The sequence below is a fragment of the Filicampus tigris genome, chromosome 9 (assembly GCF_054856515.1).
Source record: "Filicampus tigris isolate MCC_2025a chromosome 9, RoL_Ftig_1.0, whole genome shotgun sequence".
Taxonomy (NCBI): Eukaryota; Metazoa; Chordata; class Actinopteri; order Syngnathiformes; family Syngnathidae; genus Filicampus; species Filicampus tigris.
Genome location: NC_141225.1, coordinates 8744591 through 8768463, shown reverse-complemented (window position 1 = coordinate 8768463; position 23873 = coordinate 8744591). Strand labels below are relative to the sequence as shown.

The following is a 23873-nucleotide window of genomic DNA, read 5'->3' as shown; positions in this document are numbered from 1 at the left end:
ATAGTAGACTTGGCTGCATGCTTGTCTCCCAGCTCTGAGGTTCAGGCTCAAATCTCAGCTGAGGCCCTTTTGTGTGGAGTTTGCCTGTTGCTGGCTTCCTCACAAATTCCCAAAACATGCATGTTTGGTTCATTGAAGACCTCTAAATTACCCATCCGTGTGACTGTGAGTTTGTCTACAGCAGGGGTCACCTACATGACCCTCAAGAACCATATGAGTCCTCTGTGGGCCTGCTCGGACAGTATCTCAACAGTGATGGGACATTGTGATTTGCTAGGAATATTGTAGAAGTGATCATTTGAAAATGTAAACACGTTCAAAGATTTAAAGGAATAATGATGCATATTTATTATGTGTTTCTTACCTGGTTAAGTCAGTGTTGATAATTACTGTGAGAAATTCTTCACATCATCAGTGTCTTCTCATAGGTGACTATCATTAATTAATAATACTAATGACTTAAATTCAATAAATATAATGGGAGGTAATTTGAGCAAATTTGCTAATTCAGAAAAGTGTACCAAACTGGTAGCCCTTTTGCATTGATGAGTTACCTATGAACTTTTTGAAGAGCATTGTGTTTTTGGACAGTGCTAGTTCATGCCTGCATTTCTTCTGGAGGTTACATAATTGTGCCTCCAGATTCAAAGTGACCTGATTTATGAGTTAATTGAGCTCCTATTTGTCTTCTTTTTTTTTTTTTTTTGCTTTGATTTGTAAGTACAAACTTGAAGAATGAGCACTGTATGGAGGCATTGAACTCAAATCAACTCTCTACACAATAACCAGCAGTTTGGCAAATCATGAGCAGTTTATAAAAAAAAAAACTTTTCAAGCTGTTTGATGCAACCCTCGGTTGAGATTTATTGTCAAAATAAACATTAAACATGTTGTGCATTTAAAACAACCATCCAGTTCCTCAACAGCCCAAAAATTTATCCAAACATATAATGGAAAATTGACTTGCTAATGTTAACGGTTAGCATCAATAGCAACACACCTAGACACATAATATGACAATAACCGGACAGGCATACATTCTTTATCCCTTACGAAAAATGAACAATATTACAGCATCTTAGTAAGTCACTTACTGTAGTAGTAGAAGAAGACTATTCTTCATTTGCGTCTGCATGTTTGTTTTATGTTGCCTCCTGGTGGTCAAGGCGAGCACACAAGAAGGAACAGCACAATGAAATCAAATGCAGCATTAAGTCTTCATGCACAAATTGTTTATTTCTTTGCGTTCAAATTAATTATGTTATTGCACTGTGTTTTTAAATGTACAGTATTATAGAGTGCTATTATAAAAAAAATGTAAACAAATTAATGGCTTGAACAGATTAATGGCCTTTCCATTCATAAGGCCAATATTACTTAATTCCAGCGATTGCAAGAAGACCAAAATCTATGTCTAGAAGAAACTAGAATTTAAGACTTTTTTAACTCAAAACTATGACTCACTTTAATAGGCTTTTCCATTCTTAATATTCATTTATTCAAAGAACATTTTGAAGCTCAATATAAAGACTTTAACTTCTAAAGTGACAAATTTAATGAGCAAAAAGGAAAAGAGATATTACCTCAAGAGTGATTCCATCTTCCATCCAGAAGTTAAGTTCCCTTAAAACTGGATAAATCTACATTTAAACCAAACATCTGCCGCCCGACGGAGTAATCTGATGCATTAAAATCCCTTCTCACTTCTCCGTACCGTTTCCCCCGCTTAAGGGAATGTAGTCCAAATCAATATTTCATCTCAATTTCACACCTGGTGCACCAATTTCGCAAGCCAGACGTAATGCGGCAACGGCACCATAGCCGCGGTGGTGGCACACATCATCAACACAAGAGTGGTAAATATAGCGTCTGCGGCTGACTACAATCCGGGACCTCATCTGAGACTGTTATCAGCCTCTGTCGGCTGGCATGCACCCACATGCTTGTAGGCAATTGCTCCATATCTGTCGTTTTTTTGTTCCTTCTTCCCTTTTCCCATCCGACTCCCTGTACATGATGCATGCGTACAGGCCATCATGAGAAGAGGCCTTTTGAAATCAAGAGTCTCTCGGGCCAGTCAATAAATCATGTTTCGGGTTACTCACCTGACTACCTACTGAAAAGAGTGCGAATTGAATTTGTTTTGCTAATGACAATGCTGGACTAGTAGCACTCCTTTTAAATAGAATATTTAGAGCGAGTGTGTCCCTGAGATGTAAACTTTTGTAATCAAAATCAAAGCAGCTGGATGGTGGTCAACTGGTTAGCATGTCCGCCTCACAGTTCAGAGGTCGTGGGTTCGATCCAGCCCGGCCTCCCTGTGTTTGCATGTTCTCCCCGTGCCTGCATGGGTTTTCTCCGGGTACTTTGGTTTCCTCCCACATTCCAAAAACATGCATAGTAAGTTGATTGGACACTCTAAATTGCCCCTAGGTGTGATTGTGAGTGCGAATGTTTGTTTGTCTCTGTATGCCCTGCGATTGGCTGGCAACCAAATCATGGTGTCCCCCTCCTACTGCCCGAAGACAGCTGGGATAGGCTCCAGCACACCTGCGACCCTTGTGATTATAAGTGGTATAGATAATGGATGGATATATATATATATATATATATATATATATATATATATATATATATATATATATATATATATATATATATATATATATATATATATATATATATATATATATATTTATTATTATTTTTTTTAAGTCCTTTGCATGTATTCTTCATATATCATATTATTATTATAACCTTTTAATTCCATTAGCATTTTGGGGTACACATAGTAGTTACATTTACCTGCCATTACGTTTGTGACGGGGTGCTTGAAAAAATGTCTCTCTTGTATGGAGTCCCTGAAGCCAGGGGGTCTGAGAATCCCTGTAAACTGTGAGAAAATGTCTATGGTTTACTATATCGCCTTTAAAAGATCTTTGCCGGCCATGATATACAGTAAAACAACTGTAACAAACACTTCGCCTGATCTTCCTTAGTTGCTACGCATCACAACACATCTTCCTACTTTCTTAGCTAATGTTGATCTAAGTCATAAACACACAAAAGGACAATGTAACAGACTAAAATTAGAGCAACATTAAAATCAAACTGAAATTAGTGTGAGCTAAGAAAGGTGTTCAAAGTGACGACCATCCAGAATTTAAAGTAGCCGATAGTGAAATGATGAGGTACTTTAATAACATAATGGCTTCCACACTTTCCAGGAGTATAATTTCTTATGTCAGTCTCCTATATGGCTAATGAGGACAATTTCTTCTGTCAATCTGTTCTCGACCGAGTGAATTATAGGCCTACAGCTCAAATCTGAGGCATAAAAAGTGAAGGTTCTTTATGCTGTGAGGCTTCCACTTGCATAAGCTGTGCACCCTTTTGTCTGCGAACAAATTTCCATGAAGTTCCTCTTCCTCCATCTTTGTCATTAGTATCAGACAGACTGATTTGAAGGGCCAATCAGGCGCGCTGTTTGTATGTGTCTCGAGATTCAGGCTTTCGGTCTTGGACTAAAAACAAAAATCCCCAGGATAAACCCCACATTTTTTTCCTTACATCAGTAGAAGCTGTAGGATGACAGACAAATTGGAGAATGCAGCATGTGGAACAACCCCGGCAGGAACAAAGCTACAGTATGGGGGGAAAACAGAACCTTTGACTGTAACTGGATTAAAAGGAATTCAAGAAAATGCACGAAACAAAACAGAGCGACCAAACATCGAGAATTATTGAAGTATTTTCTATTATGTAGGAAACTGTAAAGCCCAAAATGTACTTTGTCATGCTTCACTCGAATGTGATTGGGCTGGAAATTAAAGCCTCAGAATGAAGAGAGCGACTGTGACGAATGAAATATAATGATAGGCAAAATGAATGAAAATTGGATGTAATGACATACAGTATTTAAGTCCATTTGAGAAGTCTCTTCATAGCCATGTACTCAAAGATGTGGTGTGCTTATATGTTGACCATTTTGCTAATACATTTGATGCATTATTTTCATGGACAAGGCCGTTAATACATCCCTTTATCCTGTTCAATTTTGCAAGGAATATAGAGTTCCACGGACTGTGGGGGAAAGGCAGATTAAACCCTGGATTGGGCTCCAGTCAATCAGAGGCCACAGCGACTGGAGGCGCTTTTCCAGGCCTGGCTTGGCCTTCGTTGTTTCTCCATTACAACAGGCACAACAAATCGATTGGGTGGAATGCGGCAGGATCATCTCAAATGTGCAAGCCTCCACTGCACATTCGCAGTGTAGGGGATTCTGCCGCAGATTTCACCAGTGGCTGAGTCTCTGTCGCTGGTTTTGCGTATTTTGTCAAAATATGAATCGCAGTTGCACAATGTCACAATTTATAGCCCATCAAATACACAGAAGCTTTCATATAGTCAAAAAAATCAATTTGCGGGTTCAAGCCAGTGAGTTTAGCTGAAAATACAGCATATGGAGTACACACATATTTTTGTTTTATAACAATACTTAACCATATTTACAATTTCGAATGTATGTATAGAATTTTCCCGGGCGGCGCGCGCCTCACCAGATCCATGCGGCCCTAAAGATGAAAGTATGTATTGAAAGATGGGGCATGCTTTCACTCACTTGAATGGACCCAGTGAGGTACCCACCGCCCACTAAATTTTTTACCTCATCCACAAGTAAATCACGCTGATGTCGGGCTGAATCCTCATACCTCCAACTTTCGCACTTTTCAGTTCAACATTTTAAACATTGCATCGTCAAAGAGAACAAGTCATTTTAAACACTTAAGATTGGATAATCATTTGTACAATTAACTGCGTGGGCAACCCCCAACAACCCCCCAACCCCGAACCCCATCCCGAAAATACCCTTTTGGGTATTCCGATTTTTTTCTGGGAATTCTTTTCCACATTTCCCTCGCCCCCTGAAGGAAACATATAATGATTTTTTTATCAGTGTTTTCTGAAGAACATTTTGGGTGTTTGTAAAAAAAAAAAAAAAAAAAATCTGATATATTCTTGACCCCTCTATTGCCCCTCCAAGAAAATCCTAGTGCAATCAGATGACGTCATGGCCTTCTCGAGCTCTGTTCGAGAACCCGGTTGGAGAATGTTTTGAGGAACGGTTCCACTGTTACCACTTGACCTTGAAAAATTGTGAAGGCCAAGTGACCACACAGGCCACAACCAGACTGTTTCTGGGTAGAGCCACGACAATGGCAAAGGGGCAAGAATGTAGGACACTGTCCCAGCCGACTGTGGGTGAAAGGCAAACTCCACTCTGGATTGATTGCCCATCAATATAGTGCACAGACAAACAACCATTCACACTCACATCCATGGTTAAGAATCAAGCTCACCCCTGTTGCATGAGTGTCAGCTGTGTGTACCACTACAATATCAGCGCAGTCATGCAAATAAACTGGTGAATATTATACTTGACTTGAACTACAGAGTCTAATTTTCAAGTCATTTGTAAAGCCCTTGCCAGAATGGCGGATAAGAAGAGTACACTTGTGAAAATATTACCTCCTTAATGGCAAGAACAGAACCATTTGCCCTCCACATTCAAGAGAACATTGTCTTACCACACTCATTAAATGATGTTCAAGCTAAAACGACCAATGAAATATCCCCGCAAATGTCATTACTGACCTCCTCTGGCATCTCTTATATGACCACCGACCTATGCCTGATGGGAAAAATTGTGTGAACATTGCGTCCCTTGCCTGATGACATCAACGGAAGCTCTCGTGCTAGGTAACCAACCGTGTCATCGGCACATATTAACAATCTGATGACGCAGCATGAGAAGCAATTTGGAGACTGACTGCAGAGGTCTCCAAGGTCTCTACCGGTACATCTGGGCCATTGTGCTCATCTTCTGCAAGGCTTTTTAAAAATTGTAGTTTTAATCTTCATCCCTCCAGCCGCCAACGTTGCATGCTGAAGATTGCCCCTTGAGAACTTGCCTGCGATTTAACGTGTTTTTAATGTGTTTTTCTTCAACCTTGTGTGTTTTGCTCCTAACAAGAACACAAAATACCCACTTCAGCATTCTTTTAATATTGTTTGAAAGGGAATTTTTTTTGGTTTAATATAACACTCTTAGTTCACATCCAGTGCATTAATTAGTTAGCCTCCTTGATAATATAAATACTTGCATACCACATTTCATTTCATTTAACCCAAATAAACCCAAACAAATTTTAGCCAATAATTTTCTGGTTGCCGCTTAATCACAGGGCATATTCATCCATTGTTTTTTTTTTTTAACATCACTTGTCTTCATTATGTTATTGGTTGAGTTGGAGCCTATCCCAGTTGGGACTGGTCGTCAGTCGATTGAAGGGCATATCTATCATTCCATATTCTATCCCGCTTCTTCTCATTAGGGTTGCGAGGAAGTGGAGCCTTCTCAGCTGACCTTTGGCCAGGGAAGCCGGATACATCTTGGACTTGTTTTCGGTTAATCACATGGCACATCCTGGAATTCATTTTTATATGATTTGTTCTCATTCAGGTCACGGGTGAGCTGGTGCGCTTGGGCGTGGGGGTTGTAGCAGGACAGCAAACCGGTGAGTAGTGTGCACTTTTACCGCTCCTTGTTGCATGTGTTCCACATGAGTTACCAGAAACACCGTAAATCTCTCCGGCTTTAATGTAATTCATTGACTCTGTCTCAATCAATAGGTTGTTAGATGATTTTTTAAAAATCCCTCTTTGAGATGTGCTCTTGTTGTGATTTCATAGAACTAAGGGAAACTCAGTCAGGGACCACTTTGAAGGCTCTTGGAGCTGTTCCCCAAAGTGTTAATTTCTTGAATGGTTGAGTAGATAACTGAGTTTCACCCTTCTAATTGCTGTCTTGTTCTTGCCTATGCAGCATACAGCCCATAAAATAACAGCTCATTTTAATCAGAGATGGCTTCATGTGTCCTTAAATGTATTTTTGACACTGATTTACTGATTTGAAAAATATCTTTGCTTTTATTTTTTTAGACCAATTTTCAGGAAATATATTTTTTTAAGAAGCCTTTATTCAACCTTTGTGGATTAGCATGACCTGGATAACTGAGAATAAATACAGTCTCAGAGCTATGCATGGGTTGGACCAAAAGTGCTATCGTGCTACATATATTGTCGTCGCTTTCAAACGAAAATGCCAAGTGACGTTTGATATGACGAAGAGGCCGCATGATTGCAGTTGTCAGGTCGGTCGTCTTAGCCGATAAAGCGCCACTCAATATTTACAGCACTGCTCCTGCTCGTGATGAATATTCACAAGCCCGTGGCCTGGCGGCAAGACCACAGGATACTGGATCATGTGCAATCACGGTGGATCACACAGCAAGGGGTATATTCCCCCCCCCAAAAAAATTATTCCACGTGAGATGTTGCATGATGAATTATGAACAGTCTTTGTTTTTCATGGGTTGCGTGGGTAGACTTTAAAGAGTAACGTTTTTAAACTGCATTTTAAAGCAGCTTTTGTTAGTGGCTGGGGCTTCATTTAACCCTCCTGATATGTTGTGGGTTTGTTTTAAAGAAAATATTTCAAAATTGAAATCTTAAACTGGCCTTATTTTTTTTCTTTCTTCTTGATTATGCATGTCTTTATTAGTATTTAATCATGCAGCAGTTCATCTTGACCTGAGAAACATCTAAGTGAAGCAAGAAAATCAACATATCAGGAGGATTAATGTTCTTCAAAATTGTCAACCAAGTTAACAGATTTCTCCCAAAACTGCAGCGAACATTTCTGCCAACTGTTTTCTGAAGTATTCTAAGTATAGTTTCATTTGGGTTTGACATGTATGAAATATCTATTGAAATGTATTTCACACCCAGACAATCAAATCAATACAGGAATAACAAAAAGTAGCTACTTTTAGCAACCCAACCAAAAAACCCACTAACGTTTTGATAATCTTCCTATTATGTTGTGGGTCCTGGTGGCCTATTAAAAGTAGCTTTTCGGTGACTTATTAGAAGCATTTAAATCTGTTCTTTTTAGGAAAGTGTAACACTGTCTTCTTTTTAGGAATGGGTAAAAGTTTGAACAATGTGAATAATTATGCTAGGAACATTTTTCAATCTTATGTGTGTTTTTGGTCTACTCCCAAGATATTGACTTGCAGGTGAAGGCAAGTGGCAAGTCTGGAGACAGATAGCACCAATATAAAAACATATCCTGCTGATGATGTGGACTTTTCTTGCTGATCTTTTCACTGGCGCCCAACCAAACCATGCTGCGTGGCGCGGCCTTTGCTGATGCATTGTTATCAGATTGATCTTGTTTGGACGCATTATAAATATAGCAACAGAGCCGCTTTGGATCAGAGGGGTGAAAAGCTTATTTTGTTCACCTGTTCCCCCTCCCATGTCAGGGCCAGGATTCATTGTATTCAATTTGTTTTGACTTTACCTCTCCCCCGATGCCAATAGCATATCTGATTAACCAGTCAGCCGTGTTGGGCTTCATCTGGCACGGCATTCATCATCTTTGGGAGTGGAGACAGAGACTATTCACGCGCTGAAGAAAAGCTATGATTGCAAATTGCAGAAGAAGCTCCGCGGAACGGCTTTGAAGTCTCTGTGTTTTCCTCGCGGAGTGCCTCCACTAGAGCCGTACACAAGCTTTTCAAAATCACAAACAGAAAAAAAATCCCTCTCATTCCAAAAAAATGATCATCTAAAGGTTTCATTTTAAAAACTTCCAACGAGAATCACCCTAATTGAAAATAAGACAACTACTCAGACAAATTGGCACAGATGAGCACTGTGTCAGATAATGTGGTCTCATGGGGGGCTGTGCTTTCTTCTGTTGTTAACATTTGGCTTTTATTGGCAACAGCCCCAGGTGCAAAACAGCCTGATCTCAACTTCAATCTCAACTCCATGCAGGGACAACTTTCAAATACATTTAGTTTATTAAAGCAGACATATAGGGATCTATTTTCATAGTCAGGTGCACGTGCTCTCAGCGTAAAAACTGCAGCATTTTCATTTTCATGCCGGGGCAAGTCTAGTTTACCGTGTTTGGGAGTTTTCCTTTTTGAACGTACCGACCAAGGGTGTTTACACGTCCCTGGTGCATTTGGTGACAGAAGGTTAACTAGACATTAGACCATATAAAAGCAGGTCTAAGTTGTGGTGCAGGTGGTGTAACCCGATTGATTTTGGTGGATTTGTTCAAAGTGCAGGCAAACTGATTTTGATCTCCAAGGATGTGTGTGGTGTTTGTCATCGTGTTTTATTGATAAATATGACAACAGCGTGGGACAATCCCGCCCATAAAGTCAAAATGACTTTTTATCTATCTATCTATCTATCTATCTATCTGTCTATCTATCTATCTATCTATCTATCTATCTATCTATCTATCTATCTTTCTATCTATCTATCTATCTATCTATCTATCTATCTATCTATCTATCTATCTATCTATCTATCTATCTATCTATCTATCTATCTATCTATCTATCTATCTATCTATCTATCTACCTATCTATCTACGGTATGTGTATACACACACACACAGGTATCTTGGCATCGAGCGCAATCATCACCTCACACCAAAATCATTACTTTTCAGGAGACCCCCCAAAATGGCATCTTTGTTCAGTCATTAACATTACATCGTTAAAGCGAGCCAGCCATTGTCAACACATGCAACTTCACTGTCTGAAACACGATCATGCAGAGTTACAATCATTCATAAACACCCACATCACACACGTGTGATGCCTATGCTATCATTTCAACTGCAAAAGGTAAGCAGAGCTGCATTGTATTATGTTTGTTGGACGCACAGATTAGCATTACCGAACAGCGTTACCTTCTGATAAACTACACACACTTAATTCTCTATAAAGCTGTCAACGCTGTGGTTAGATATTTGCTTTTACTAAAAATTGAGCGTCTGTAATTCGTCATCCGTCTGCAGCGTGGATACCCTTTCGTCGTTCACCTTTTTTGGGCGGGGTAAAAAAATTGTACCCGCCTATAGACTGGTCCGCCTCTCATGACTCACTGTGCCGTGGAAGCCTGTTCACAGCCTGGACACCTCACTCAAATCTGTCCCGCGACCAACAACAACTCACTATTCTTCCTCGCCGCGTGTGCGGCGGCCATCAAGCCGCGAAAAATAGACTAAAGACGGACAACGGTCAAAAAACGGATTAAATACATGGGCTTCCGACTATGCTTAGTCTGTCTATTTTAAAATTTTACCCGTCTTTCGTCAACCGTCAGCAAAATGGCCGTCCGTCACAGGAGGATAGACAGACTGGTCCGTCACATGGAATTGCCAGCTCTGGATATTTGAAGTGATGCATCCACGAGTGAAAATGTTCTTAGTGACTTTATACTGTCTAATTTGAGTAAAATAAGAAATGTGTAAGGTGTTTACAATTTCTGATCCCTGAGGTTTTAAAAAGCAACCAATCAGTGCAAGTCAACATCTTATATTGGGATCATTCCTCACAATAAATAGGTGAGAAATGAGCACAAGCTCAGGTTTCAATTCCCGGACATCTTCCATGATGTGCCAGAAGCTGATTTGAAAGTCTCAATGCACTGAGCATCAATGGCCTTTCTGTCTTTTGAGGCTGCTTCTCCCGCTTTTATTTGCTTTCTCTCCCGGAATACACACAAGGCCATCTATTCAAAGGCAAGCCTTATCCCTCAAGAGCATTCCCCTGAGGTCCCTAGCTTGCCCGCTACTGCCTGCCTGGGATTGAAGTAAGAGACTTCAGGCATTGCCCACTTTTAACTTGATGATGAAAGCTTCACAGAACCATCCGTAGGGGGCTTGTGGTCAGGTGAAGGAAGCTAGCATTTCATTTTTGCACCATTGTAATTTTCAAAAGCAAATTATGAAAGAAATGATAACTTTCACTAGAGTCCTAATCAAAGTACGCCATCCATTTAAAAATCGAGTAGTACCTCGACTTTTGAGTGACCCGACTTAAAGGTTTTTCAAGATACAAGCCATCACCAGAGCTGGACTGGAGCTCAACAATGACCCTGTCATTTTTGGCTTCGACCAGCTTGCGCGCACAATTCAGCGTGCACTCGAGCATGCATACGTACACGGGCTTGCGCCTAGTCATGCTCGCAACCACCACTGTAACTGAGAAGTTATTGTTTTCCATACCATCAACAGTCAGCCTATCATGAAATAAAATGCAAACAATATCCAGAACCTTGCTCAACACATTCATAATACAAGCAGCTAAGTAAAAAGCAATGTTTTGCTCAGCTGAATTTACTATAGATAATATCTTTTTATTTGGTGTTTCTTTACTTTTGTCACTTCTATCTCATGACCATGCTGGGCTACCAATTAGCTCTGCCACTGATGTTGTCTGGTTCAGTGTGCTGTATATATTGTAAATGGATTACTGGGCTCCTCCCTGTAAATTGTGGGCTTCTCTCTAGGGGTAAAATGGTGGAAAATAATTAAACAGCACAGCAGTGGCCCAGAAAAAGACGGCCAGTCCAGCCCTGGGCATGACTTGGCTGATTTTTTTGGCATTAAGCATATTATTTGGAGTAACTAAATAAATCAAATACATGCTGTGTATTCAAAGAAACCTTGCAAGTACGGTTGCTTGATTACTAACACACAACGCAGAAATTCATTAAACACTCGTGGCAGTTCATACACGGAAAAATAAAACTAGCATTAAACACACGTGGCAACAACATGCAGACATGAATACAACAATGCTCGCAGGCATACTGTTAACACATTTGATTTTTAAACCAGATGGGACAGATCATTTGTAGAAAAGATGTGAATGTAAAACTGTTGTATTTAATAATAAATAAGTATAATTAATTGTAAACAATACATTATAAATATATAATATAATATGAATTGATTATAAATAATGATTCGTTTTCATATGTGTTCAGCATTTGATTATAATTACTTAACCTGTTTTTAAGGAATGGGCAATTAGCAAATGTATACGTAAAATATTCAACGTTTAAAAATGTGATTCATTACAATACATCCATTTGCCACTTGTTTAATGAGATATTTAAACCAAGGAAGAAAAAAACACAATATCTATAGAACTACATCCATTTGCAACAACCTTCTTGAGTTAATTTCTTTTATTTATTAATTAATTAATTTATTTATTTATTGCACCAGAACAACGGTGATAGTGTAGCCACCACACCTGTCCTTGATTAATAGAGAAATTTGGTCAAAACTAGGGATGGAAGACAAATTACTCTCTTAACATAAATTTGTGTTTCTTACCATACATACTCGACCCAATTGCTTTCGTCATATGTATTATCAAAAACACAAACAAACTTACATTAACTGCACTTCAAATCATATCTTAAAACACGACCCGCTTACATCTCATAGTGAAGTACGCCGTACATCATTCTGTTGTACTAACTTGTTGAATGTATCGAAAGTGAAGGTGTAATTTGTGTCACACAAGACTGTGGTGAGGAGGAGGGTTGATGACACCATCAGGCAAAGCGAGAAGCGCACACTTATTAGGCAGGGAGGCTTCAGAACAGCGCAGCGTGCTCTTCGCTTTGCACTCATCGACGCAAGAAAAAAAAAAAATCAAGAAGTCGGGATGTAGAAGGCACACCGATCCTGCCCTCCCCACCGGACAGACTGTGGTATAGTCTCTTTGTCTCCCTCCATCCATCCAGCAGCCTGTGTGCGCTCTGGTCCTCTGTCAATCCGCCGGGAGAGGAGAGGTGCTGCCCGCCGCTTCTTTCCGCTAGATGGACCACCGTCTCGGCTCTTTATTCCCGGCTCGAATTTGACTCCTATCCACTTTTAGACGGTGAGATATTCGTTTTTATTTGATTTTTTTTTTATGTCAGCCAAGCGTTCATCTGATTGGAAACTTTACATTATTGACAACTGGATTGAAAAAAAAAATGCTATCATTTACTTTTTTTTCTCCCCACACAAAGATGAACAAATCAAATGATTTATGCTTCAGACATTTCCATTTCCATCAGACTTCAACAGGTTGTAACTGAATTGCTACAGCTCAAGATGAACATTTTCTTAAAAAAAAAGTGGCAGCACGTCAGTGTAGTTTTTAGCACGCCTGCCTCACAGTAGAGAGGTTCTGGTTACTAATCTTAATCCTTCCTGTGTGGAGTTGCATGTTCTACATTGTGCTTGCAAATGGGACTTTAGTGTTCATCCATCCACAGATGAGGCAGCACGGTATATCATGGTGAGAAAGTCTGGCTCACAGTCAAGAGGTTCTGCTCTCCTCGGTTTTACCTATACTCCGGCTTCCTCCCACATTTCAAAAACATGCATATTGACGGGTACACAGAAGACTCCGGCGACTTGCGGTGAGCTTCATAACTGGTGAGGCACTACTCCTCTGGAGTAGGAGATTACAATGTGAAACCAAAATAGATGATGAGCCTATTTTTCAATTGTGACCTTCATTGAAACATTCAAATACGGTCAGCCCACATTATTGAAATATTTGTTTTCAAAGCTTTTATTTATGTTTCAATCAATTACAAAATGTTCAACAATTTGATGCCAAGAAAAGAAAAATAATATTTTATTTAAGGTCAAGTTCATTGTTGTTGGGTCGGTATTGTTTTTTTGTTTGCAGATCTCTTTAAAAAAAAAACAAAAAAAACATTTGGTCTTCCCATTATATTTAATATGTTAAAAGCCCCAATGATAAAATTAGTCAGGTGTCTGGTATCATACCTGCATGTACCTAACAAACCAATCCATGTCAAACTCGGTAAAGAGTTTGATGAGTTATGATGTATTTGTTGGTGCCAAAGATATTTACCTTAATACAAGTGAATAGAAGAGATCGCTGGAGACTCCTGGAAGAAGATGGCGGCTAAGTCCACACGTCCTCAACCAGCCGAGACTTGCACTAGTAATTATGTATGTCTAGGCTTCTTCTATGCATCGTGCCAATGGAGAGCAGCACTGCCACTTCCTGGCAGCAGCAATGTACTTTCTTGCCGCCACCATGCACTTGCAGTTGGTTTTCTGGCCGATCAGAAAGACAAAATATTTCATCCACATTCATTCGATATATTAGACAGACTGCTGAACGCCAGCATGTCTAGTACATGTGTGATTTATTAATGATCGAAAGACAAACAGCAGCGTCTCTTGTGTGAGTGCACGCGCCAACTGATTTGCAATTTTTATATGTGTGGTCACTGGAGGTATTGAACGTTAAATGCCTGTTGTCACTTGCCAACATATTTGAACAGGAAATCATCAAATTATCACAAAATCATCTTAATGATGAAAACATTGATAATTACTAGATTGAGAGGAAAATCAATGTAACCATAAAACTAAAATGGAACATAATTTAATGTAATTATAATAAGTTTTTATTGTATTTTACTCTTCACAAGCAGAGAAGGGGGGGGGGCACTGCCTCACTTGCCCACTCTGACCGCACGTCCCCAGAAGACCCTAATTGAGCATCGGTGTAAATATGAATGGTTGTTTGTTTCTACATGTGTCCAATGATTGTGTATTATATTGCCGGTGATCAATCCAGGGCGTACCCTGCTTTTGCAGCTCATTAGCATGAGGACAGCCATTATCGAAAATGATGGATGGATGTATGGATGGTCAATTGTGTAATAAAATAAGGCAGCCGCAGCACTGAGTGGTGATTAGCACGTCTGCCTCACAGTTGAGAGGCTCTGGTTTGAATCTCATCTCAGGCAATCCCATCTGGTGTTTGCATGTTACTCCCCATTTTTGCATTTGTTTACTTCTGGTACTATGTCTTCCACCCACTTTCCACATACATGTTAGGTTCATTTAAGTCTCAAAATTTTGTATAGGTGTGAATGTTACTGTTCAGTAGTCTTCCTATAGATTCCCTGCAATTGGCTGGCGGCCAGCCCAGGGTAGACCCTGCTTCTCTTGCCAAAAGTTAGCTGGGATACACTCCAACTTGCCTGCGACTCAAAACAAGACACGAGATATAGAAAATGGATGGATATCCTCCACAAGTGCAAATCTTTTTTAAAAGGAAACACAGTGTTCTCCTGAAAATTGCCAAACATTTGCATTCTGTATTTTTGTGAATTCATCTGTTAGCAGATTTTTGGAGCCGATCCGTCGCTATTTGCCAACAAAACTTGCCTAGGGACTGTTTTGTGCTTTCTGAAATGCCCTAAAAGGCCACAAGATGGTATCAAAGCCGTGTCTAATAACCTAAACTGCCACAAGATGGCACCAAAAGCCTTGTCATGGTGCTGAGGAACTATGTTGAAGTGACACCTCTCCTCTAATGTATAAATATAGACATTTTTGGGGGGTGTCAATTACTTGCGGGTTTTCGCTATTCACAACAGGGCTCACTTTCTATTCTCCACGACTAGCTCTACTGTGCTGCAGCTAATGATTTTTCTTTTTTTTAATCTCCCTACCCTCATCCTGAAGATGTCAGCCGATTTTGAGGAACCCTGAAGGTGAGGAGCACTTCTTCCAGGACTTGCCATGGCTACGGGAGTCGCCGCATGGCTGCCCTTCGCCCGGGCGGCCGCCATTGGCTGGATGCCCGTCGCCAGCTGCCCCATGCCGGTGGCGCCACGAGACCACCGCCGCGGGCAGGACGAGCTCATTGTCCTCAACGTCAGCGGCCGTCGATTCCAAACTTGGAGGACCACTCTGGACAGGTACCCAGATACCCTGCTCGGCAGCTCGGAGAAGGACTTTTTCTATAACGAGGAAACTAAGGAGTACTTTTTCGACCGAGACCCAGACGCCTTCCGGAGCATCCTAAACTTCTACCGGACCGGGAAGCTACACTTCCCGCGGCATGAGTGCATCTCGGCCTACGACGAGGAGCTGACCTTCTTTGGCATCATCCCGGAGATCATCGGCGACTGTTGCTACGAAGAGTACAAAGATCGGAAGCGGGAGAACCTGGAGCGGCTTCAAGACGACCAGGAGGAGAACAAAGACGTCAAACTGCCCCACATGAACGTCAGAGAAACCATGTGGCGGGCGTTTGAGAATCCTCATACTTCCACCATGGCGCTGGTGTTCTACTACGTCACCGGATTCTTCATCGCCATCTCCGTCATCACCAACGTGGTGGAGACGGTGCCGTGCGGCTCTACCCCCACTCAGAAGGACATGCCGTGCGGCGAACGCTATACGGTGGCGTTCTTCTGCATGGACACGGCCTGCGTCATGATCTTCACGGTGGAGTACCTGCTGCGCTTGTTCGCGGCGCCGAGCCGCTATCGCTTCATGCGCTCCGTGATGAGCATCATCGACGTGGTGGCCATCCTGCCGTACTACATCGGCCTGGTGATGACTGACAACGAGGACGTGAGCGGCGCCTTCGTCACACTGCGGGTCTTCCGCGTCTTTCGCATCTTCAAGTTCTCGCGCCACTCGCAGGGCCTGCGCATCCTGGGCTACACGCTCAAGAGCTGCGCCTCTGAGTTGGGCTTCCTGCTCTTTTCACTCACCATGGCCATCATCATCTTTGCCACGGTCATGTTCTACGCCGAGAAGGGCTCCAGCTCTAGCAAGTTTACCAGCATTCCGGCATCCTTCTGGTACACCATCGTCACTATGACCACGCTGGGGTAAGTCACTTACTGTACATCACATATTCACCGTGTGGAACCATGCCAGATATCATGTACAACCAGGGTGGAGCTACCATTGGAGACTCTCTGGCCATGTTTAGGGGGGAAGATTTAGATGAACGAGATTCTGTGGTAATTAGTTAGCTTCCACACTGCATTTTATTGGTGCTCTTATATGCCATGCCTCCATGCAGTCAAATTGATCATCCATCTAAACATCTGTTGATACTATTGAGCAGAGCTAGGCATTCCGCCTTTGTGACGGACCGGTCCTCCGATCTGCCTATGACGGAGGCCCATTTTGTAGACGATAAACCATAGATGTGAAACTTTAAATAATAGTTGTACTAAGCATAGTCGGAAGCCCATTTTCTCCCATGTTGGTAATCGTCTATTTTGCCCCGTACCCAGGCATCGATGCAAAGAATCTATTGGAATTACATTGTTAGCACAAATGGTTCATGAGTTATGGTGAACATGTCATCTACGGCACTTTCCACTATGACGCACGGCTTCCCCGCCCCCGCACATTAAAAAAAAAAAAAAAAAGAGCTACAGTAATGTATGTGGTATCAACAGAAAGCACCACTTCTCTGCTTTCAGAATCCATTGGAATTATGTGCTTGCATAAACAGTTCATGAGTTACGGTGATTTCGGGGTGAATCTTTTAGTACTTGTCAGGGGTGTAGCCAGAACATGGCTAATGGGTGGGTCTGGAAAAGTCAGGGTGGGCCTCACTTCACACAATCCTCCTGTCCCGACACATCGTATATTTAAATAAAATGACAAACTGAATAATATGAAGTTCAGATCTTCCTGAGACTACCACAATTATGCCATTCTTAATATTCAATACAATAAAAAAAACACAACGAAACACAAATTCAAAACTAATTTCAGAATAATTTACAAAAATTTAAAAGTATATTTTTTTCAAGAACTGGGTGGGCAGTCTGTCAATCTGGGTGGGCCTGTGCACACCCAGGCCCCGTGGCAATAAGTGGGAACATTTTACAATGGAAATCATGCACGGCAGACATAATAATACAACTGTAAAAATTACTAATAAACAAAAAGCAAAAGCAAAAGACCAAGGGCTGACAACTCCAGTGCTTCTTTACTGTCATCTTGAGCCCATTGTCGCGAGAGAGAAAACTAAGCTTAAAGGGCTGGTTGGGCTGGGATGGCCATGTTTTCACAAACTAACAAGTTCATTTGATATATTTTTTGATCAGGAAAATGAAAAGAGTGTTCATTTTCTATGTTATCCATTCATTTTGGGGTAATTAGGAAATAAGTGACTCCATGAATAACGCCCCTTGTTAATGAGGAGAATGGCCGCGCCCCCTACCGTTCTATCCTTGTTCGGTCGGGGTCACTGGAGGAACCGATTACAAACTCTCCATTGGAAATCATTGTACTTTCATTGCATATAATGTCCAAAAACGGTGACCAATTGGCACCAAAATTTATGTGGACATCCCTACTAATGACCACTTCAACATATCAAAAGGATTAACCTCTCCGTGGCTGATTTATATGAGGATGAGGAAATGTGGAAGTGAGCAGAGCTACATAGATATATGCTGGGACGAGCGCACACTGCTTCTTTGCTAAAAAAAAAACAAAACAAAAAAAACACTGCTTCTTTGCTGATCACAGTTAGGACGGGCGAGGCATTTAACACCAGTCAGGATATTTACAGAGACTGAAGTGGGAATGAGTGGACGTGCACATTTATTTGGATGAGGAATGGCCACAGTTTTTCAACCGACAACACGCCGTCCAATGAAACGTAACAGCCAAAATGGTGCGTTCCAATGCGGCCACACTCTGCTGTGGAGTCGGATGCGAACGTTCAAGACACTCCGGTGTTTGATGAGGTCTTATCTAACTCTAACGCCGCTCCAGTCTCGCGATTGCAAGTGGTGTCGGACAACCCCGCGAGGTCATGATCACCTCCACATGCTGCGCGGACAGTAAGGAGCTAATGTTGTTGTGCTAACGCTTTTTGTTTTAACGGCATGAAGCTAGTTTGCTATTAGCTGTACCGTTATCCTACTGTTAGCCGAAGAGGGAAGGGGGGTTGGGGAAATAAAGATCCATGCTTGCCTGATTGCTTGCCTGCTGCCAGTCGCTGTCTGCCTCCCGAGAGTTGACACGAGTTTAGCATAGTTAAATGTCCGAAATACAAGCAGTCGGGGTTCGTGTGTGCATTCATTCTCTTGCCCGCTCAGCCTGTGTAAGTGGAGAAGCGATCGCCACGGTATTTTTGATTTTGTGGAGGTGATCATAATGACATCACGTTTTATGTAAATAAATCCAAACTATTGTGCAGAACACGTTTATACTTTTACAGGTTGAAGTGGACAAGAGTAGTAATTTGCATTTGCATTTTGGTGGCGATCGGTCGCCATTTTAGACAACAGAACTGACAAAGTGAGCAATATTACCGCGCTTGCCTCCATCCCGTGACGCAGACCGCTGAGACCTAAAAAATAACAAGCCCAGCCCCAAAAAGGGGCGGGGCTATTTGTCGTAAATCTAATCACAAAAAAAGCCCTTAAATCACTACAGAGTCTTTTGGGCGGAGCATTTTAGTACTGATGTCATTTTTACATGCAAACCTTTTATATAAGTACCAATGTTAAAATCATCCAAATGTCCCTTTAAGATCAAGCTTTTGTTTACATTTTTTTTGCCAGTGTGGCATTTGGCCACCCGTAAGCCATGTCGGCCGGCTGCCGTCTTAATGTGTCATTACCTGTACAAGTAAACTTAACTTCTAAACTTTTGAATACACATGGCCAGCTATTCAATTTTTTAGCACTTTTTGCACAAGTCGCTGTTGTAATCTGCCGATAATATATTGTGACACTCTAAGATCAGTGGACACTTCCCTCTGATAGCAATCTTTTTGAAACCTCACAATGGCAGTTAAGGCATGGTTGATCATGTTGGGTGGTGTCTTGGTGTCTTGCAGTTCACATCCAATTCAAATTTAATCAGGAAATGCAATGTTCGATTCATGGATCAAACACCTGCGGCCCTATTTTTGCGCCGGGCGCAAGTCGCATTTTGCTAGACTTTACGATTGTAGAATTGAGCATAGTTGGAGGTGTGCGCGTTTGTGCGCCGTTGTGGGATTGAATCAGACTTTTCCGGGACAATCCTTGCAGTATACCCCTCATTTGCATTAACACTAGGAGTACGAGAGCAGTCATTTTGACTCTTTTCAAATTTTGATGTGTTATTACTCTGCGTATATATATACCGGTAGATATAAAATGCTCCCGGCCTCTTGACTTTTCTAATTCTGTATATATTTCATCATCATGTTGCAATTTTATGGTATTATACAATATAAAATTAGTTACGAGCCATTACTCCTTTAACTATGGCGTCCCAGTCAAATTGACAGTATGCAGGTTGCGCTTGGACGACACCGCCAGGTTTCATTAGCAACCAACGGTTGCATTGAGAAACGTTGCTAGTCACCATCATTGATAAAAAAAAAACAAAAATACAAAAAATCTTATAGAGTAGAGGAGGTGTTAATCTGCTTCAAAATACTGATGAGTCTGAGGATGAATCGCGCGACTGAAATACAGCAAGTCACAGTAAAAAAAAGTCCCTCTGGCGAGGGGGAGGAGCAGCCGTGTCGCATGTAGTAAAAAGGCTGTTAGATGTGATAGTCATTACGTTGTGGGTATTGCATGCCAGACAGTAAAAATAAATAGTGATCTTAGAGTCCTAGTCCTAGTCATTGCTAGAGCGCACCAGAGTGCATTACGTTAAATTGACGGGTCTCGTACTTCTTGTAGTGTCAAAATCCTGGTACTCCTAGTGTTAAATTCAGGGCGGTCAATAGCGCACACCTGAGTATGATATGCCTGACATTGCGGGAACAGAAAACCACGCACTTTGGCGATCGAACCCACAACGCCGGCTTGGGAGTCCAGAGCACTAACCCCTGAGCTAAAAGTCCGGTCCGCCAGTTCCCCGGATTGCTTTATAACCGCAATTGAAGGTACAACTAAGTGGCACGCGTTATACATAACCCAAAATATTTTCAGATTTCGGATGTGGAGGGACCTTTCTCGAAATATACTTCCCATCTATCCCAGGCAGGATGCCCCTTCAACATGCACATTAATCATTATTAAACATTAAGAATTATTATTGATCATCCAATCAGTGTGCACCTAATACATTTACGTCGACCGGGGGAATTGGGTTAGCTGTTGGGGGTGGACGGGCGGTGGTCGATATCCCCTCCCAGGTGGATGACCGGCCATTGCCCCATTGGCAACAATTAGCAATTAAAATGAGAAAAAAAAATATTATTCCCAAAATCTAAACAACATAACCTCATCTACAAATAGGCCCATCTTGTCCATTCAGCCCTTGAGCACAAAACGTATCGGCTAAAAAGCATTTCAATGTATTTTTCAATTCATTTGTGCACGTAAGCACCTTAACTTCTAAATGTATACATCGCAATCATTTTTTTTTACACCATTACAAAAACCAGTCATTTTACCCTAACACACTAATGAAATAAGAGTATTTCTTTTTTTTTTTAATTGTGATTTATCCCGACTGGTGACCTCCCGCAAGGAACATATTTACAGCCGTGGTGTTCAGTGTAAGAAAACAACAACTGCTGTGTGAGGAATTGATTTAAAGGCGTCATAAAGTCCACAGCACTGTGTTTTGAGCCCGAAGGCAAAGAGTCCCAGGAGGTTTCTTCCGTCACATTTATTATGATTCAACACGCTTAATATTTTACAAGCTCGCCGAGCTCCGCGGCCATGACCCAATGGGTGAATGAGAACGTGCTGCTAAAGTTTGGCGGCAAACTGAAAGAATGATAGTCCTAACACTTTCTTTTAATGAGAGTCAATACAATATTATTATTTCATGGGCAGTTTTTGCCATAAAAGTTTTATGTGGACATCATTAGCTTGGGAAGGTGTACCTAATGAAGTGTGTCCTTCCAGTCTGATTTTTGGACATGAAGCTCATGTTTCCAGAAGTATTCTTACTTAAACATCCGTATATGAAAATGTAGGTATTACTATTAGACATGTTTAGTATGCAAATTGAGAAATATAATCACTGGTTGGTATCTTTAGTCACCTCGGCATCTGAAAAATCTGCCGGAATAGTTTTGTTCATTTTTAACTTGCAATTGATTTTCCACTACTGCTGCCTCCATTCACACACATACACAATATGGGGCTCCAGGAGACGAGGTTTGGACCACTCAAGCTTGTATGGGCTACATTTGTAATGTCCATAAATAGTCAGTAATTGGAAAAAAAAAAGATTTTGCAATGAACGTAATGAAATTTACATTGTTATCCGTTTATTCAATTAATCGATGGAATAATCGATAGAATAATTGATTCTAAAAATATTCTATAGTGATAGCCTTTAACCAATAGTTACGCAGTGGTAAAGTAATTATTAATTAATTACAGTAAATATCAGTATTTGTGCTAAAACACTTCTAGGCCATCATTATAAAACAATCAAATGAAGTCTACTTGCGTATGCCGTCTTGTGCCGAGTGACGACATATTCTCATTCCACTGTGCAAAAGAGTTCATTATTTGACATTCGTAACCTCGAAACTTCCAATGCCGTCACCGTTGTAAAACCAGAACCTCCTGTAGTATTACATTTCAAAATCATAGGAACAATCACTAGCCCTGACCCCTGCCAGCCAGAGGCTGAGCTGCACTGTATTTGTTTACAGAGTAGCATTTGGCTAGAATGCCTTACCTGATATGCTCCATGTGGGAAGTTGGTAAGTCTCTATAGTGCAACGAATATTCCATCCCCCCAATATAGGAATACATGTTATATTAGACGAGTGTGGTACACAAAGTGCACGCGGAGTTGGTTCAGTTCCCTCTCAGTGATCGTGTTGATGTGAGATTGAATGATTGCCCGTCTCTCCATGTGCCCTGTGATTGACTAGCGACCCCTCTATAGGTTATAGTCTTGATATAACTTTCTCCCAGTCAGCTGGAATAGAATCCAGCACCCAGCAACTCTGAACAGGATACGCAGTATAGAATGCATGGATGGATGGTTTTGTATACCAGTGATTGCACTGTATTGTTTTATTGTTTTGAGTGGTCCAGGTAAACACAAAGCTTGATGACTGGCAAAGTTGCTGCTGTTTACTTGAGTGTGCCAACCCCCTCTTTTACTACATTATTTAGCATCTCTAACTTTACTGTTCCAAAGCCACAGAGCAAAACCCAGGTAGAGGTCCAAGTCGTTACTGGGCTGTAATCATGCCCACTGCTCCAGACGGGACGATCTGTCACGACGCGCCTCATTTGGTCCGTAATGAAAAGCATGATGTGACCTTGCAACTTTTTACAGACCTGGAACTGACCATGTTGCCTGTGATTGTCTTTTCTTGATCAAATAAAATGTTGCGAATGATCACCAGAACTGAAGCGAGCTGAACTAAGGCTGGGCGATTAGTGGGCGTTTACTGGATTGGCTCTCCATATTGGGCAAAGTTCATTTGTCAAGTTGATTTTTCTTGAATAGATTTTTTTTATCAGCCTCTGTAGTTGAAAGCACGTCTCTGCTGACATGCACTGCTTGAACCAGCAATATTGCTACGAACAGTGGAGTGGAGGTCGTTTAGAAAAGCAACATATCTTTGCCACTTTCCCGACTGCTTTAGTCAATATTTTTCAAAAAAAGCAACAAGCAAGCTTAATTCCTGCTAAAGAACAGACAACATGAGCGTAGTCATTTTCAAAATTGCTTGCGTATGACAAGAACGTATTCTGTGGAAGGCAAACACACAGTCAGTCGTGCTGGAAATAGGGAAAGAGATGGTGCACATTCATAAATTGCAACAGCAGTTATTGTGGTTCAATGAAAGACATGAGCCAGCTGAGCCATGCACTTTGATGACACATTTTATGATGTTGAATTATTTTATTTACAATTGAATTATGGTTATTCAGGATCGTGTTTATAAATATGTTTTGAGAAAAGGGACTTTTTTTCCCCAAGAGGAAACACTTAGATGATAGTACGGGTAATAATAAATCACCTTGTCTGTAATTCTGTGAAAGTTGATGCAAGTTACTGCTGAGTTGAAAAGGTAAAGCTAATGCTATCAGGAGCAATGAAGCAAATCCCAGAAGTAAAAAAAAAAATCAAAGAGCAAAACTGATTTTGCATGATGTCATTGTCATTTTTTTTCTAG

General features: G+C 41.1%; 1 protein-coding gene across 1 annotated transcript in view; it reads left to right on the top strand.

Annotated features, from left to right (window-relative positions):
* The first annotated feature begins 12529 nt into the window (after nt 1–12529).
* The window catches only part of LOC147141824 (A-type voltage-gated potassium channel KCND3-like), a 74073-nt gene continuing 62729 nt past the window's right edge, over nt 12530–23873 (top strand). The window contains exons 1-2 of the mRNA XM_086041116.1: nt 12530–12833; nt 15461–16620. Coding sequence (XP_085897242.1) covers nt 15518–16620 — 1103 coding nt within the window. The 5' untranslated portion in view covers nt 12530–12833; nt 15461–15517. The remainder of the gene's footprint in view (nt 12834–15460; nt 16621–23873) is intronic.